Source organism: Alosa pseudoharengus, unplaced genomic scaffold, assembly GCF_046254945.1.
Source record: "Alosa pseudoharengus isolate Yale_2024_CS ecotype anadromous, Long Island Sound unplaced genomic scaffold, YU_APseudo_1.1 YU_APseudo_1.1_scf_3, whole genome shotgun sequence".
Lineage (NCBI taxonomy): Eukaryota > Metazoa > Chordata > Actinopteri > Clupeiformes > Clupeidae > Alosa > Alosa pseudoharengus.
This window is the reverse complement of record NW_027468718.1, coordinates 27644348-27663485: the sequence shown is the minus strand read 5'-3', so window position 1 is coordinate 27663485 and position 19138 is coordinate 27644348. Positions and strand designations below refer to the sequence as shown.

The window sequence follows — 19138 nt, the reverse complement described above, 5'->3', positions numbered from 1 at the left end:
ACAGTCCCTCCTCAACTCCCTCCACCCCCACACCAGCCCTCAACGTGCAGCGAACAGAGGAGCTTTGTAAGTCATGTTTCTTTTTAAATTTAATCTCCTTAATACCCATCTCATATATTGTATTGTGTAAGCATACTTGGCTTTGGATGCTACATACCATAAACATAAACATATCTGTCTGTTTGATTACAGGTGCTGTGAGGAAAAACATGGTGACACGGTCAGCCACGGACGCTGAGGTCACCAAGCACGCAATTAGGTGTTTCAACTGGCGGTGGATCGGGCAACGAGGAGACATGTTCCGCCTCCATCCACACAAATGGATTAATAGGAGAAATAAGCATTAAACAATCTTTTTATTTAACTTCTTGTCATTCACCAGTTATTCATTTTCTGATATTTTAGATGTGCATAGCGCAGCATTTCATTGAAGTTGTAGCCTATTAGATAAAATATTTCATGTCTGCACTGACCTAGGCTGATAAAGCACTAAATTAGGTTTTGACCTCAAAATGAATGTAGAGTAGCCTAGGCAACGTAGGCTACTTAACAAAAACAGAATAGCTTATAACCTGTAACTTTCCATAAATGTCCATTTTATATTTCCATTGAGTAGTGATCACGTTTGTACAGTAAATTGATGTCTTGACTTAAACCTTTTCTGTTTATTAACAGTATTGTTAAGTTAAAAATACGAGGCGATGCTAATCGTAGGCCTATCTGTAGCCTAGGCTAGGCCTAGTGATAGTTTTACTTTTATCCTATAGTTTATCCTATTTAATCCTACAGCAAGAACAGAAGGAATTTTGAAAATGAGATAAACGGGTCCGAAACGGACCCGGGCCAGATGAGCCTTTATGAGTCCGTTGCGGGTCCGCGGCGGATGCATGTATCAATTTACGGGTCCCAAACGGACCCGCCGCGGAGGTAAGGTTTTAATCGCGGATGCGGGGCGGATGCAGCGCGGAGCCACGGCGGGTCCGCGATCCGCCTTCGTAGCGGATCCGTTCCTGAGAGCATCTGGACTCCGATACGGGTCCGTTTCGCGGGTCCGTTCCGGATGCCGTCATACATCCGCCGCGGAGTCCTTTTGCTGTGTGGGAAGCATCTCTCCTCGCCGGGCTCACATTCCAGCTGACATTTCAGAAGCATATATCTGTAGTCACACAGACAGGGAGGCTATTCCACTGCAAGCGTTCTGTTCGCGTTGCATCCGCGGCAAAATTTAGCTTCCACTGTTTAATAGGCTAAATGCATAGGGGCTGCATTCACATAATCGTTGCTGGATCAGACACGTTTTAATTGGGCTCTTGTCTTACAACACATCAAGATGCGTTCGCGTCTGCGCGTGATTTGTAAACTGTAACCCCACACCCCCCCACCCCACCCTTTTACTGTCTATGACCCCACCCCAATAGTTTCTCATCAGATCTGCGCGAACCATGTAAGTCCCCTATTTTGGATTCAAAACGGCGAATTTCGCCGAAAGGTGAGGAGTTTTCATGCCTGATTTTTTATGGTTTGGGTACCTGAAAGAACAATCCTTGGAATTAGAATTTTCCTATGGTTTTAGTAGGAGAGGAGATGCTGAGCGTTATTATATAACTTATAACAATATGCAGGAAAAAAATAACATGTGGTCCTAAAAACCTTCATGAAAAAAATGATTGAATTAATATACTCACCGAACCAACGATGATTTGTGTAACTTTTCCACCTCTCAAAAACAAGACTGTTTCATCAGAGGAAACAGTTGTTCAACCATCCTCTCTGTCAACCCCAGCAGTCTCCCCATCAATTTGCTGTTCTAATGCAAGTATGACAATAGACTTTCATTACATTAAATATAATGCAAACAATGCAGAAATCAGGAAGATGCTGATGAAGTAGCTGTAGATGTTGCAAATATTTGGGAAGGTAAAACTTTACATCACAAATTGGACACTTAAAGATAGTCAGAGGTAATGGATACTATCTTTTTGCCATCAATTAAATTGATGGACTGAAGCCATTGACAGACATCTTCATCTAAAATGAAAAATAAGACATAGAGACATTAAGTACATATTGTAGTGAGTTAGTGAGTTCCATCCTCTTTTAGATGCCTGTATTGTCTTACAGACACCAGAGCCGTAGCGTTAGCTATACAGATGTAACTAAAATTAAATACATTGTAATTTGCAATGAGCCCAGCATGATACAAGAACGAGGTTCAACTGGTAGCTATCTGTATGTGTTTCAGAAGTCTGTTATAGCACTATTGGCTACTGTTAGCTATCCTAACTTGTTGGCTGGGTTCCCTGTAATTTAACTAAACAGTCTGCTAATGAAGTATTAGTTATTGCCAAATCATTTGCATCGTATGTTAGCTGACGTTAGTAGCAACTAGCTGATTACTCTGCTTTGCTTCTAATGCTATGTTCACTAGCTAGCGACAGCTAGCGCTAGCAGGCTAGCTGTAGATAGCTTTAACTCAATCGGGGAGAGGGAGGATATTGAACAGTAGTGTCGTTCTACACAAGCTCGAAATCGTATAATCGATAGTTGATTTTATTGCCAGGCTGACAAGAAAGTACAAAACGTATCTTAATGATGGATCCAGTAACGTTAGGGTGAATCAATGTCTATGATAGCTAGCTGCTGCTAACATTATTCAACGAACCTCTACGTTAGCTACAATTTACTACTTCTGACAGCTGACCGTCATGTGTTAACGCCCACCAACGTTTACGGGGAACGCCCCTTGCTTTTGCTTAAAGAAGTACTCTTGACTGTCTTATAGGCTCTCCTACACAATCTGTATGTGGTCATAACATCTACATCTTATAACTTATTTCCTGCTATATATTCTTCTTAAAGTATATATGTTTTTCCTTTCTTGTTTGTCAAGCAATTGTATTATGTTTACATTTTTGTATTTTCATAGTCATAGTTAATATTTAATAATAAGCAAGCTATTGCACTGTTCACTTTTGCTCTACCACCATTGCACACACTCCACCTTATAATGGTCATTGCATCACTTGGTCAGTCCATATCAGACCTTTGTAATCACTTCACAATTGGTTAACTCTTTACATTTCTATGAGTGATGTTTATGTATGTGAGATATATGTGTGTTTGTTGTGTTGATTGTCTAAGCTACTGGATGCCTAAAATTTCCCTCGGGATGAATAAAGTATCTATCTATCTCTATGTATTTATATTTCCAAAAATAAATCTTTCATATACAGCGGGGAAAATAAGTATTGATCACGTGAACATTTTTTTCAGTAAGTATACTTCCAGTGAGGCTATTCACATGCAATTTTCACTGGACATTAGTATTAACTTAGGTAATCCACACATATATAAAAATCCAAACATTAATGTCTAAAAGTAGAGTTATGAGTAAAAAAGTGGAATGACACAGGGAAAAAGTATTGAACATGCTAAGAAAAAGCACAAAGGCAAGGAACCAACTGGAATATATAAGTAGTTAGAGAAATTATCCGTGCAAATTGATAGAAGCTGGGTTACTGGTGGGCTATAAAAAGGTATATAGTATAATATGTATACTCTTTTGGTCTCTGCATTTATCCCAATCTGTGAATTAGTGAAACACACTAAGCACACAGTGAACACACAGTGAGGTGAAGCACACACTAATCCCGGCGCAGTGAGCTGCCTGCTACAACAGCTGCGCTCGGGGAGCAGTGAGGGGTTAGGTGCCTTGCTCAAGGGCACTTCAGCCGTTCCTACTGGTCGGGGTTCGAACCGGCAACCCTCCGGTTCCAAGTCCGAAGCGCTAACCAGTAGGCCACGGCTGCCCCAGGTTTTTTTGTTACCAAGGTGTCACACAAGAAACATTTCATAATGGGTAAAAGCAAAGAGCTCTCCCAAGACCTTTGCAACCTTATTGTTGTCACACTGTTGGCCAACAGCAACATCCATCTTTGTTTTCAAGTAGCAGGGAATTCAAGCCAAATCATTGCAACTCTGCCATCAATTATTATGTTAAGCCCTCCTAACGACTCACGATTTGATTGGCCTGATAGAAGTTTAATTTTTCGAGCTCACAAGTCAACCGAGAGTTGCTAGACTAGCCCTGGAAGCAAATGTAATTTGCTGCCGCTAGGGTGCGTCTAGATTTCTAGGCTTGTTACAGAGAAAATCATAGGTAATGCACTCCACCGCCATGGCCTCTATGCACGCTCATCCCGCATGACTCTATTGCTGAAGAAAAACATGTCAAAGCTCGTTGAAAGTTTGCTACACAACATTTGGACAACCCTATGAAATACTGAGAGAATGTATTCTGGTTAGGCAAGAGCAAAATTTAAACTTTTCGGATGTCATACTACACACCATATTTGGAGGAGAAATGGCACTGTGCATCACCCTAAAAATACCCTACCAACAGGAGGTGGTGGCATCATGGTGTGGGCTGTTTTTCATCTCATGGTACTAGCAGACTTCATACAGTTGAAGGAATGATAAATGGAGTGATTTTGTTCCGGGAGAATCTTTACATCCACTAGGATGATGAGGATCAGACATGGCTAGACCATTCAGTAGGACAATGATCCAAACCATTTTGCAAAGGAAACTCAATTGGTTTCAGAGAAAGGAAATCAAGGCCCTGACTTCTATCCAATTTAACAGTTTTGGAAGTTAACTAAAGATCAGGATTCACAAGAGGGACCCCTGGAATCTTCAATATTAAAGGACTATCTGTTTAAAAGAATGGGCCAAACTCACACCAGAATACTGTGACTGATTAGTTTCGTCATACAGGAAATGCTTTGAAGCTGTCATTACGAATAAAGGCTTTTCCACAAAGTATTTAAGACATTTCAGCAGACATAACTTTTTTCCTGTGTCATTCCACTTTATTACACATAACTATACCTATGGACTTTAATGTTTGGATTTTTTTATATGGGTGGATTATCTGAGTTAATACTAATGTCTGGTGAAAATGTCATGCAAATAACCTCATTGGAAGTATACTTACTGACAAATTTTGACGTGTTCAATACTTATTTTCCCCGCTGTATTCTAGATTCATTAGATATAAAGGGAAACATTTCAAGCTAATTTTAATTAGTTTTAATCTTGATGATTATGGCTTACTTGAAAACCAAAAATCAGTATCTCAAAATATTAGAATAGAGTTATAACACTGAAATGTCGACCTTTTGAAAATAAATTAACTCATCTGACTAATCTAAAATAGTTCATTTATACATTCAATACTTGATTGGGCTGCTTTTGCACAAATTGCTGAATCAGGCATGGTATGGATGCAGTCAGCCTGTGGCACTGCTGAAGCTCAGGTTGCTTAGGGTTGTCTGTATTGTTGGGTCTGGTGTCTCTCATTTTCCTCTTGACAATACCCCAGATTCTCATGGGGTTCAGGTCAGACAAGCGGTCTTGCCAATCAAGCACAGTAATACCATGGTAAGCAAACAGTTACTAGCAGTTTTGGGCAGGTACCGAGTCCTGCTGGAAAAGGAAATCAGCATCTCCATAAAGCTTGTCAGCAGATGGAAGCATGACATGCTCTAAAATATTCTGGTAGAGGCTGCATCGACTCCTGAAAGCATCAGACATGGCACCCAAAATCATCACTGACTGTGTAAACATAAAACTGGAACTTGGATTCTGTGCCTCTCCACTCTTCCTCCAGACTCTTGGACATTGATTGGACCCTGATATCCAAATGAAATGCAAATTTGTTTTTATGTGAAAAGAGGAGTTTGGACCACACTTTTTCCTACTTTCCCCTTCCAGTCAACTTTCCATGAATATGCTTTCATACAGCACTCTGAACACCCGGCCCTTTCAGCAATGACCTTCTGCTTACATACAGCACTCTGAACACCCGGCCCTTTCAGCAATGACCTTCTGCTTTCATACAGCACTCTGAACACCCGGCCCTTTCAGCAATGACCTTCTGCTTTCATACAGCACTCTGAACACCCGGCCCTTTCAGCAATAACCTTCTGCTTTCATACAGCACTCTGAACACCCGGCCCTTTCAGCCATGACTTCTGCTTTCATACAGCACTCTGAACACCCGGCCCTTTCAGCCATGACCTTCTGCTTTCATACAGCACTCTGAACACCCGGCCCTTTCAGCAATGACCTTCTGCTTTCATACAGCACTCTGAACACCCGGCCCTTTCAGCCATGACCTTCTGCTTTCATACAGCACTCTGAACACCCGGCCCTTTCAGCCATGACCTTCAGCTTTCATACAGCACTCTGAACACCCGGCCCTTTCAGCAATGACCTTCTGCTTTCATACAGCACTCTGAACACCCGGCCCTTTCAGCCATGACCTTCTGCTTTCATACAGCACTCTGAACACCCGGCCCTTTCATACAGCACTCTGAACACCCGGCCCTTTCAGCCATGACCTTCTGTGGCCTACCCTCTTTGTGGAGGGTGTCAATGAGTGTCTTCTGGACAACTATCAAGTCCGCGGTCTTTCCCATGATAGTAGTTGTGTTTACTGAACCAGGCTAAGAGGTTAAAAGCTCAGGAAACTGACATTTCTGTATTATAACATCTTTATTCTAGTATTTTGAGAAAATGATTTTTGATTTTCATGAGCTGTAAGCCATAATCATCGACACTAAAACAAAACATGGCTTGAAATATTTCACTTTGAGATTGACTTTCATATATTCTTCACACAAAAATAACTTTTCCACTCTATTCACTTTTTTGAGACCCACCTGTATGAGTATGTATGTCTTACTTATTCCCCAATCCTGTTCGAGTGAACAAATGGTTGCTGAAAGATCAATGAATCAGTGATGACTATACACAAGCTGTTTAGTTGTTGTTTGTTGTTTAACACAGCCATGGAGAATGTTGAATGTCTTTTATTCAATAATCTGTTATTTCATAACAACAACGTGCTTTCAGAAAACTGTAGCATGAGTACTAGACTTAATACACAGACTTAAACTTCTCCATTTTATTATGACCGCCGCGCAGCGAAGCGGCGGTCATATAGGTTTAGTCAGATTTTTTTTCTTCCTTTTTCGCATGTCCAAATTTCCGTCAAGGATTCCCGGGACACTGTAAGACCGGGGTACACGAAACTTGGTGGGCATGTAACCCCACATGGATAGCATGGAACCATCGTTTTTCGTTTTGATCTGTAGCCCCCCCGCAGGACTGGACCCCCCGAAAGGAGGGTAGGGCAGACACAGTTTTCTGTGAATATCTCGAGAACCGTAGGGCCTAGGATGACCAATTTGTTCCGTATGTTTGCCTCCAGGGGTCATCTTAACCCATTCCATGTGCACACATGTGCATAAATAGATACACACGCACACACATACATTCACAGTAATCATACGTATGACACATACTCACACAGTAGACATATGTACGCATGCATGCACAAACACAGGCACATACGCAGGCACACACACAAGCACGCACACACACACACACACACACACACACATAAACATGTACACGCACACATGCACACAAGAATTTCTCAGAATTATGAACAGGCAAGATGGGGGTGGGGTTGTGGAAAAAATGTGCTGGACTGGGCGGCGGTCATATTTTGTACCGCTCTGCGGTACATCTAGTTTCACTTGCAAGGGTTAGTTCAGCAGACAGATTTAGAGGAAGCCATGTTCTCTGTAGAACTGAGCTCTGGCCACCACATCATTTGAGTAATCCTTCGCAAAGGTGTTTTCATCCACTTTTTCATACTCAGCGGGGACATTCCGTGGTCCAGCATAGTAAGCTGCAATCCCACCTGAAGTGAAGAAATGTGACACTGAGTTACAAGATCCACTAATATACAGTTGTGCTCATAAGTTTACACACCCATGCGTTGACTAAAAAGAGGAAGAAAAAGTAATCTTTTGGAAATTGATCTTAAATTGGGATAAATGCAGAGACCAAATTTCCCTCACGGGATCAAAAAAGTATATTATACTTATACAAGAGGACTGGAACTTAAAAGAGAGCCATCGTCTCCTACTAGTCACAATCTTTACACCACCATCATATATGATGGAACAATCTGTAATATGTAAGACATTGTAGCCTTCCTGATGAGAGCCAACACATTTCCTTACAGATTTTTAGTAACTGAGAATGACACTGAGGGAACCACGATGTACCATCCAACAAGAGAAGAAACCCTGTTGGAGCCTCACATATCCTTTCACTTAGTAAATCAGTCAGCCTGCCCTTTGATAACACCAATCTTTTCGGTGAAGAATGTGTAAATAAATAAGCCATATGATCTGGGGAGAACTTATGTCACCTCATGGTTGGCATCTCCTCTTTCCTAAATCCAAATATCCAGCTACACGCCAGAGGAAGCTAATACAGTGTGTACCATAGACATAATATACATAGACGCCGCATTGGCTGCTGGAAACAAGAAATGCGGCTGCCATCTTGGACCGGTCATACTCCTCGTTGCTTTGCAGCAGAAGACACAAGATGACTAGCCTAGAAATCTAGACGCACCCTAGCGGCGGCAAATTAATTTGCTCAGCCTGTACGTCTAGTATCAAACCATAGGGATTTCTATTGGCTGACGCCGTGGACGTCATCCAATCACAGCGCTCTATTTTGTTAGAGAGTCTTAAGGCGGGCTTAACAGGATAACGACAGTCCTGCGACAGTGAACAACAAGGAAGGTGGCTATGGCGAACGAAGAGCCGTTGTTTGAATCGGCGTTGGCGTCAACTTTGGAGGAGTTGGACTTGTGCTTTTCTTTGAAAGTTGAGCAACACAATGCACTTAAGTCATTCCTTTCGAAGAAGGATGTATTTGCCGTTTTGCCGACCGGATACGGATATGGTCGTAGCGCTGGCCTATTGCATGCCTAGGCAGTTTGAAAGACAATTCTCTGCCCGCCCCTTGGATTAAGCGAGGTGAATGGTTCGATTCCAGACTATACATTTCAATGATCTAGGATGGCCCGCCAGGCTACAAGATGACAGCACTGTGCAGCATGTTCCTTCTCAAATCGGCGGACCATACTCGAGGGATTTACTTTTCACAAGTAAGATTTAACATTACCGTACTATTGGTTGTATTTTGTGAATAGAATATTACCAGAGAGCTGAGAAGGAGCAATCTTTGATATTACTGTATGAAAATCGTAGCCATCTAGCTAGGCTATGTTTACTCGGTGTTCACCCGGCTATGAACTGAGACTTGATAAGTCATATTCCATAACACTGACTTAGATTACAACTGACACAAGAAGGCTATTGTAGAAATAAATCATACTAGATTTGGCTGGCGAATTTTAAACAAGTGGCACAGACTGTAGCCTATTATTGGGCAATCGCTAGCTGCTACTTGTAGCCTAAACGTGTTGGTGGTAGCCTAGCTTCACTATTTCCTGAATAAAAGTAACTTTTCAATAGCTCAACTTCTTTATTTATCAAGTAGCTTAGCCACACAAGCTACACTTTTCTTGTCATGTGAAATTAGTACAATTTAAAGTAGCTTCCTATGTAGTGAACTAGCCTACTGCTGTGTTTGTGTTACTAATACATTTGACTGGGTGGTAGTTTTGTGTAGTGTTTTATTCATGGCAGAGTAACTGATAGTTTAGCTCACTACAATTTCGAAGTAGCTTGCCCAACACTGTATTATTCACATGTCATTTACACTAACAAGAATAAGATGCCTCTTTTCATTCATTTATTTATTATTTTGTATCTCCCCAGAACAACTGCCTTGTTCAAGGAGACTGTGAATGAACCGAACGGTCTCCTCACATCCCTGGAACTGAGGAAGGTGCAGCTCTTCATTGCAGTACTGCAGGGCATCTGCTACACTGTGACTGAATATTTGATTTATGAGCTCCACCTTCATCACCTGCATTCGCCACTCTGTGTCCCATTTTCCCATCGTCTGGTTGACTTAGTCCTCTTTTATGGAGTTTACCCAGTTTCACTATGTTCTGCCATCTTATTTGCCCACCTGCTGTCTGAAGCACTTTTGTTCTCAGCCAAAGTGTACCCAAGCAATTTTAGCAAGGTGGGAACATACAAAATTACATGCACCAGTTGTCGAAATCATAGAACCAACTGCATGACGGTAACCTCTGTCTCACTGAGCCTGTGAAGACACTCGCTGATTCTTTACTGATTGCAATGAACGGGGCTGATCTTAGCAGTCTCTAAAATTTTTCTTAATTCCTTTTTATTTAATCTCTTCATTGGGGCTGGAACCTTTCTGTGAACTGTAAATAACAGATGCTGTTGATGAACCCATTGACACTGTACAAGTGACAAGTCACCTCTTTGTCTTGAATTGATGAACTGTTAAAACCAATGTCTGTTTTTTAAGGATCAGAAACAAACCTACAAACTTGCACTTTACAATATTTATGGAACTTGTCTAACAAATACTGTTGATATTGAGCCCAGTTACTCCATTTCCTTTATGCCACACCAATTTCTGTTCATCACTTTATTTTTGATGGCACTGAACTGAAAATTTTCTGTAAATTTAACTCATTAAAACTTGTATCAAACCAGTTTTTGTCTATGCTGTCAAACGTGGATTAGTTATGTTCCCAGTTTTTATATTGGATGTCATCACTTTATAATATATTATATATCAGAATATTCTATTACTGTTAAGCCCACTATGAATATTAAAATACACACAACCATGTTTCCTGTATCATACAGCTTTTCTACTGGGAGGTTTACAACTTATTCTGAGTCAATTTACCCAAGTTTGTCACTAAACCACATAGGCCTACTTGGAATACCCCTCAGATGTCTGAATGGCACTGATCTCACTTAAATGTTTATGGAACCTTTCTGTGAACTTTGAATAATGCTGTTGATGGAACTTTTCTGTCAACTGTAAACTATATTTAACTCATTAAACTTGTATCAAACTAGTTTTGTGGCTGTCAAACATGGATTATGTTCCCAGTTTTGATATCGGACGTCAGGTCACTTTATCATATATCAGAATATTCTATTACTGTTAAACCCACTATGAATATTAAAATACGCCGAACCATGTGGCCTGTGTCATAGCTACATGTATAACCTTTGCAGCAAAAAAAAAACGCGTGAAAATCTGTTCGGTATTTAGTGTGGTATGATTAATTAAATGCGCTGACAGCTCATTGCACCAGCCAAACAGATTACACTGAGTGGAGTGGATGACCGATCCAAGATGGCGGCCCCACGTCTCGTCAGAGCTAGTAGGGAGTAGCGGTCGATGCGGCGTCTATGTATATTATGTCTATGGTGTGTACACACACTTTTGTGATTATTACCTTTGCCTCCACTAGGGGGCAGAAGGTATTGTAATTGGATCTGTCTGACCGTCTGTTGCTCTGTCCATCTGCATGTGTGTATCCACTCACATAACTTAAAAAGCACTTGTTCAATTTATTATACATTTTCATGTAAGGTAGAGGGTCACCAGACCTCCAACTCCTACCGGATCACCCTTCCTAAATATTTCGTCAAAGAAAAATATAGAGAAATGTAACACCACTGATGGCTATTAATACTCTGTAGACTATTTTTCATTTATTTATAGACTGAATTATTCAACTGAGATATTTCTCTAAGGCTCCTGAACGACTGGACAAAGGTGATTCACACTGGTTGCACACCCATAGAATTATCAAATGGAAAAAGTAAACAGATCACCCCTGTTAGAGTATGACACTGAGTATGCAGGTTATCATCAACGCATACCTTTAAGTTGCTGTTCCTTGGTCCAATTAGGGAATCTTCTTTTAATGTCTCTTATTGAAGAAATGAGAATGCCCGTGCCTTGTTTGATATGCTCCTCACTGTCCCAGTCACCCTTCAGTTTGTTCCACTGTTTGGCGATCTAGAACAATCAGGTAAACCATTCAGCATCTCATTTGTGCAAAATACATGTTACATGTCAACAAAAGAAGTTAATGCATGACATTTGTAGTCTACACGTTTACTTTTCAAAGTATGTGACAGGCTCACCTGCATTAGTCCAAAAGTATCTCGATTGGCATTCCAACCATCCTCCAGTACATACTCTGAACCTGCCCTGGATGCTCTAGATATGATGCCAGCAATGACAGCTGGATCCACACCGGTCCCCCGTCCAACTTTTATGATGATGTCCTTGTACTCGTTCATCCTCTCAAGATCTGTTTCAGCCAGCTCGAAGGAGGCAGGCTTACCTGCAGTTAAGGTTGTTGATCAAAATGTTTAAAGCACTGAGGGCAGTTTCCCATACATGGTTCAAGCATAATCCTGCAAAACACTTTTAGTCTAAGTCTAGGCTTAATACTTGAAACTGGCCCTGAGAGTTTAGCCAAACTAAAAGAAAAAGCATTATTTCAGCATTACTAAACAATCATGGCACAAAATGCATATTAGATAGAGTGTCCCGTTGAGTTTTCAGTCTGCATGAAAGACTACATGCTATCTTACCAGAGATCTCATTGTTACCATCCTGACGGGCAGTTGCTGCTGATGCCCCAGTGGTCTCAGTCTTCATAACGTCTCCATAGCGTCCAACTGGAAACAACAAGGACGAGAAAAGAGTTCATCCTACGTGTGGGTTTCTATACATAACTCTCCAAAATAAAAAAATAAAAATAAAAAAAAACATAAATGTCGAAGGATTTTAAGGCAAAGAATTTTGTTCTCACCATCATAGTCTGTAATAGGAGTCATGCGTCCTATGCAGGTACACAAAATTATATAGCTTATTTGAAACATTTATCTGAAACCGAACCTGTATTGCGGTCATTGAATTAAATGGTGGTGCACAGAATTGCATGAGGCTGAAATAAAGCAGCCTTGCCATGCCCATCTAGATCTCCTTTCAGTTTGGAACACCATAGTTCACTAATGTTTTCCATCAGTCGGCAGATTACCTGCCCAACCAGCGACGAGAAGGGATGACACTAAGGTTTCAAAATCGAAAGTGGCTGAGGTAAACAATAGTAGCAACGCCTGCAAACACTGCAGTCGAAAGAATGTGTTAATTTATTTACAGCAAAATATAGGCCCACAACATTGTTTCCTGACTGCCAATGCTGTTTATTGTCAGTTTGTACTGTAAACTTTAGGCAAAGTAGGAAGTAACGTTATGAATTCCTAATCAATGTAATTGGTTAGGCTGGACCAATGATTTCAAAGTTAGCGCAAAGTCACCTCTGCAGCGATGCAAGTGTTGGAAAGGTTTCCCAATCGTGAGTGAAATGAAAATGACAAGGAAAGTAAATGTCTCAGTTCAAATGAATTTAAATTTAATTGAACTACAAATTTGAAATTAAATAGGATTGAATTATAATTGTTAATTTAAATGTATGTGAATTTCTACTATAGGCCAACTTTTAATCATGGGCGTAGGTTTAGGGGGGATGCTAGGTACTAGTCCCATCAATATTTTTGAGCTGACCAAATTGTCCCCACCAATATTTTAACAAACTCTTTTGTGCTTTTTGGACCGATGTCGACGGCCAGGACGACAGTACAAGAAACACTGTCATTTGATTGGCTGAAACTTTAAGGGGGGTTATCTGACATGCACAGGAGTGTCAAAGCATAGGCTACTTCACTTTGTGGTGGCACTGGCAGACAAGCCAGCAGGTGTGTTGGGTAGGCTAAGTTATCAGGGCTATCTACCAATACATAATCCAAAAAAGGCCAGTGTAAAACATTTTAATATTCCCTTTGCTCTTCGGCATGTACATGTTTGCCCCTTCTTGTGCTTTGTAGATCAGCTATGCCACCAAAGAAAAAAAGGGTCATACTGTACAAAGCTTTTTCATGCAGAGTCTAGGTAGGCAAAATAACTAGTCTAGCCTAACATGAGCTTCCAAATACAGATTCTACTGTGAAAAACAGCATTAACTGTTGATAGTATACAGTGCATACGGAAAGTATTCACAGCACTTCACTTTTTCCACATTTTGTTATGTTTCAGAGTTTTGAGAAGATGAGAAGCGTAAAGAAGGACAAAACAAAGACTGAACTAGAATGAGGAGTTCACCGGAGCAACACAGATGTTTAGTCTTTAGATTTTTATTTTAATGTGCCAATATAAGGGACTAACGTTTCAACGTTCTACCACGTCTTCGTCAGAGTCTAGTATGGGGTGTAGAAAGAATCACCACACCCTCCAGAGGCGGAGACATTATTAAAAAACTCTTATGTAGAGAGGCGTTTTGGATATTTACTCTTAATACACTGGAACCTCATGGCCTCAATTTAACCCATCTTGTTTCTGTAGGTTTATGTGCATATTTAATGAATTTATGATTATTTTGTATCTTAATGAGTTGTTACTATATATGAAGTTGAGATGTTACCATATATGTGATTTCTGTGTCTATTTTGTCTATGTTAGTATAATCACTTGTTATGCTTACACCCTTCAGGGCTGTTAATGTTTTGAGTGTAGCCTGCTTCTATGGTAGCCATAGGAAGACCCCTGCACACCTGTCAGGTGTTCCTGTTTAGCTTAATAAGGTACCACTACCTATGCTTTTCATTCTAGACTCTGATGAAGACGTGGCAGAACGTCGAAACGTTAGTCCCTTATGTTGGCACATTAAAATAAAATTCTAAAGATTAAACATTGGTGTTGCTCCGGTGAACTCCTCTCTCTTGCTACAATTAGTCCTTTCCCGTTGACACACCAGATAGTTAATTACAGAAGCGCGGAGGAACAACTGCTTTTCTACAAAGACTGAACTATTTGGCCACAATTTCCAATGGAAGAAACCAGGCACTGAGCCTCTCATCTTCTCAAAGGAACTCTAGATCTCATTCACAGTGACCATTGGGTCCTTGGTTACGTGCCTGACCAAGGCCCTTCGTCCCAGTCTCCCAGATTACTCAGTAAATTGTGCAGTTGTTGTATCCCAAGTCATGTTGTGTAATGCCAAATAGGCTTGGTTGCTAATCGACGTAAAACATCTTAAAATATCTTATTTCTGAGAGATAACTGAGGTAATTTCTGAATGAGATTAATGTTATTTATAAAACAACAGATGTATTTCCTAAAACAACTTAACACACACAGGCATGGATAGACAACTTTGACAACTTTTGAAAAAAAAAAAAAAAAAAACTATTTCTAAAAACAATATTCAGACACTGTGGTTTGGCAAAATGGTTTCTAAGACAGCTAAGACAGTAATCGTGTAGAACATGTCGTGCCCTGAATTCAGGAGAGCGTGTGAGATGTAATACATACCATTTGCCTCTAGGGGTGCTGGAGGAATGGAATCAGCAGAGCCGCATAATATACGGCTTTGAGAATTAGTAACTGGGGAGAAAAACAGCAACAGCAGTGGTTGACTTTTAAGTAAGTGTTATCTATTAATAATTACATTAGAGGACTGAAAATAAAAAAGACATGGGAAGACTGATAAATAAATTCTTTGATTCTTGAATATTTGTTATATGTTGTTATATAGACACTGTATTTTATTGTTATGCTGGGTGAGTCACTTACCTGCCTCCAGCATGGCCTTGATGTCCTGGATGGCTTTCTGTGTCTGCCCCAGTTTGTCCTGCACGTCATTGACGTCCCTCTTGGTGCCGTCTACTGTCTCACGCACAGCATCCACACAGTCTTTAGTGCTTGTCGCCAAGGTTTGCATGACTGCACAAGAGAACAAAACTCAGTACAGTATACACATCTCAAACCACAATACTATATACACATTCAAACAAAAGCAAGACAATGAGAACATCTCAGGCATGGCCAAACTTTAAACAGACACATACACTATGCCATGATACACTATGCACATTATAAAACATGATATGTTTTACACATTATAAACTATGGTAATGTCCACAGATCATAAACTATGGTACATTATAAAAAATAACACAAAGGCATGATAGGCCCAGAGAAAACAATATGAAATATACCTCAGCTCAGCACACACACAGACTCATACACACATACAGACAGAAAAACAGAAAAGAGAGGGAGAAAAGAGAGGTAGGGAGGGAGAGAGATAGTGTTTGGGCTCACTTGTCTGCCATTCATCTAGGTCAGCCCTCCTGTCTTCCTCGTCCTCCTTTTGCCGACGCAGCTCACTGAACACCATCTGTAGTTGGTCCCTGTTGTGTACACAAGTACAGGGACACCCTTAATGCGGCCCGCTCTAGGTACTATTCATCACTCATCAACTGCTCTAAGTCTAGGCCGAAAACACTCTTCAGGATGGTCAATAAACTCCTCAAACCTCCTGTGACTGCCTGCCCCCAAACACCTGAGCAGTGCCAGGCTTTCCTTCATTTCGTTGAAGACAAAATTGATCAGATTTACCATAGTTTTCAACCTTCTGCTCAATCTGTCTACATATTCTCCTCCTCTGGTCCCTAAACTCACCCACTTTACACCTGTTGATGCCCTTACTGTCTCAAATATCATCACTAAATCTAACCCCTCCTCCTGTCAGCTTGACCTGCCCCCACCCCCCTACTTAAGGCATGCACCACAGCTATCTGTGAACCAGTGGTTGTACTAGTTAACTCTAGCCTCTGCTCTGGTGTTGTTCCCCCTGCTCTGAAAACTGCTGCAGTTACCCCCATTTTAAAGAAGCCCGACTGTGATCCCACTTCTCTCTCCAACTACAGTCCTATTTCAAACCTCCCCTTTCTGGCCAAAGTACTGGAAAGAGTGGTTGCTTCACAACTTCACTCCTTTCTCACTGACAATATACTGTATGAGCACTTCCAATCTGGTTTCCGTACACATCACAGCACAGAGACTGCACTCCTGCGAGTATTAAATGACCTCCTCCTGTCTGTTGATAACGGCTCACCAACCATTCTCATCCTCCTTGACTTAAGCGCTGCATTTGACACGGTCAACCACAATGTACTCATCTCCCGCCTGTCAGCTCTTGGTATCTCAGACATAGCCCTCCACTGGTTTCAGTCCTACCTCTCCAACAGACAACAGTTTGTCACTTTGGATCCACACAAGTCTGCCACACCCCCTGCCACTCGTGGTGTCCCCCAGGGTTCTGTTCTTGGGCCCCTCCTCTTCCTTATATATATATATATATATATATATATATATCCTGCCCCTTGGCCAAGTCATCAGTAGACATGGCCTTCAATTCCATTGCTATGCCGATTACATCCAATTAGATCTCACTACATCCTCCCTCACTGACCCTCTTCCCAGTTCACTCACTAACTGCCTTTCTGATTAAAAGCTATGAATGCAAGATAACTCTCTAAAACTCAACACAGATAAAAAAACGAAATCCTTCTCATCAGCCCCAAACCTCAACTGTCCAAATCTCATAGTCTCAGTCTGAACATTGATGGTACAATTGTCAAATCCGCTCCTGTTGTCAGAAACCTCGACATACTGCTTGATTCCTCACTCAGTTGACCCCCACATTAAATCCCTCACTAAAACTGCATTCTTTCACCTCCGGAACATTGCCCGCCTTCGCTTGGCCTCCCCACTAAATCACTAAATTCAGAATTCTACTACTAACATTTAAAGCCCTCCATGACCTTGCTCCTCCTTACCTCTGTGACTTTCTGATCTCTTACACTCCTTCCCGCTCCCTCAGATCCTCTAACCAAAATCTCCTCTCTGTCCCCCACACCAGACTCTATACACTAGGTGGCAGGTCCTTCAGCGCCATGCCCCTAAGCTCTGGAACTCCACCCTAGGTGGCAGGTCCTTCAGCGCCATGCCCCTAAGCTCTGGAACTCCACCCTAGGTGGCAGGTCTTTCAGCGCCATGGCCCCTAAGCTCTGGAATTCCCTCCCTCAATCCCCCAGTGACTGTCCCTCCTTTCCTTTCTTCAAAGCTCACCTCAAGACCTTTCTGTTTCAGGAACACTTTTCTTCTCCCGCCACCGCAATTTTCTGTTTGTTTTTGTGTTGTCTTGCTTTGTTTGTGTTGGCTTTGTAAAGTGACCTTGAGTCTGAGAGAGGCGCTATATAAATAAAACATGTTATTATTATTATTATTAGTGATAATAAAGAAATAATTAGCTGCAAGCAGCAATGTGGGGGCCTACCAGTACACTAGCAGGAATGGCGTTGCCATGGCATGAGCAAGCACTCAGATCAACTTTCATGGCAATTGGAAATAGAATGGCTTAAGAAGTCCCTGTACCAAGTTTGGCTTTAGTACATTAAAGTACATTAAAGTGAGCTCACTTTCTTTATTACAGCGCCCATAGAGGCCAAATTACACTACTTTCCTAGTGCGTTCTTACAATCAAGTGCCAAGTCTCTGTACCAAGTTTAGCTTTAGTACATCAAAGCGTTGCTGAGATATGAATTCACTTCCTTTATTACAGCGTTCCTAGAGGCCAAATGACGCCGCTTTCCTTGCACACTGGGGTCCTGCACCTTCCGTGCTAAGCCACCAATAAATAATAGGACAAAATTAACAAACACATTAATGAATAATAGACAAGGGCGAGAGTTGTTGGTCCAGACGAGGGAGTCTCCCGTACCTGTGCTTCACCTGCAGGGCAAGGGACAGTGTGTCGGCAGCCTGGCTGAGTCGCATGTTGAGCGGGTCGAACTGTTGGCCCATCTCCTCTGCGTTCCACATGCGCTTGATCCAGCAGGCATCCACGTGGGCCTGCACCAGCTCCATGGCCGTCTGCAGCACCTCGCCCAGCTCCGTCAGGGCCTTGCGCACGAGCACGGTGTTGTCGCACAGGTCCTGTTCCTGTGCAGCCTTCAGCAGCTCCACCAGTAGAGACACGCGCTTGGAGAGGCGTACACAGCGCTTCTTATTGCTCTTTACCATTTGGCACAGGTTGTACACCTTCAGTGCCATTTCCAGGATGGGTTTAAGGATGGACATGATGGGTTCCATGTCTAGGAATGAAGGAAAGAGAGAAAGAGAGAGAGAGAGAGAGAGAAGGAAAGAGAGAACATATAATGTGATGTATACTGCTGTCCTCCATCTAGGACCTGTACCGGTACAGGGTCAGGAAAAGGGCAGCAAAACTCTCTGCAGGCCCCTCACATCCTGGTCACAAACTGTTCAACCTCCTTCCCTCTGGTAGGCCATACGGGGCACTGTTTGCCAAAACCAGCCAATACAGATACAGCTTCTTCCCCCAAGAAATAACTCTGTTGAACGCTCAAAAATAGTACCC

General features: G+C 41.7%; 1 protein-coding gene and 1 long non-coding RNA gene across 2 annotated transcripts; one reads left to right on the top strand and one right to left on the bottom strand.

The window, feature by feature from the left end:
- LOC143099707 (uncharacterized) lies at positions 1 to 364 on the top strand. The gene is made up of 2 exons (XR_012981715.1): positions 1 to 66; positions 193 to 364. It is a non-coding gene; the product is annotated as an uncharacterized LOC143099707 (long non-coding RNA).
- Positions 365 to 7085: 6721 nt separating this feature from the next.
- LOC143099706 (lysozyme g-like) lies at positions 7086 to 18610 on the bottom strand. The gene is made up of 8 exons (XM_076262634.1): positions 18482 to 18610; positions 16018 to 16106; positions 15487 to 15636; positions 15226 to 15297; positions 12447 to 12533; positions 11991 to 12193; positions 11724 to 11862; positions 7086 to 7774 (listed from the first exon to the last, which is right to left on the bottom strand). The coding sequence occupies exons 1-8, from the start codon at positions 18580 to 18582 to the stop codon at positions 7635 to 7637; spliced, it is 981 nt and encodes a 326-aa protein (XP_076118749.1). The 5' UTR covers positions 18583 to 18610; the 3' UTR covers positions 7086 to 7634.
- Between the last annotated feature and the right edge of the window lie 528 nt (positions 18611 to 19138).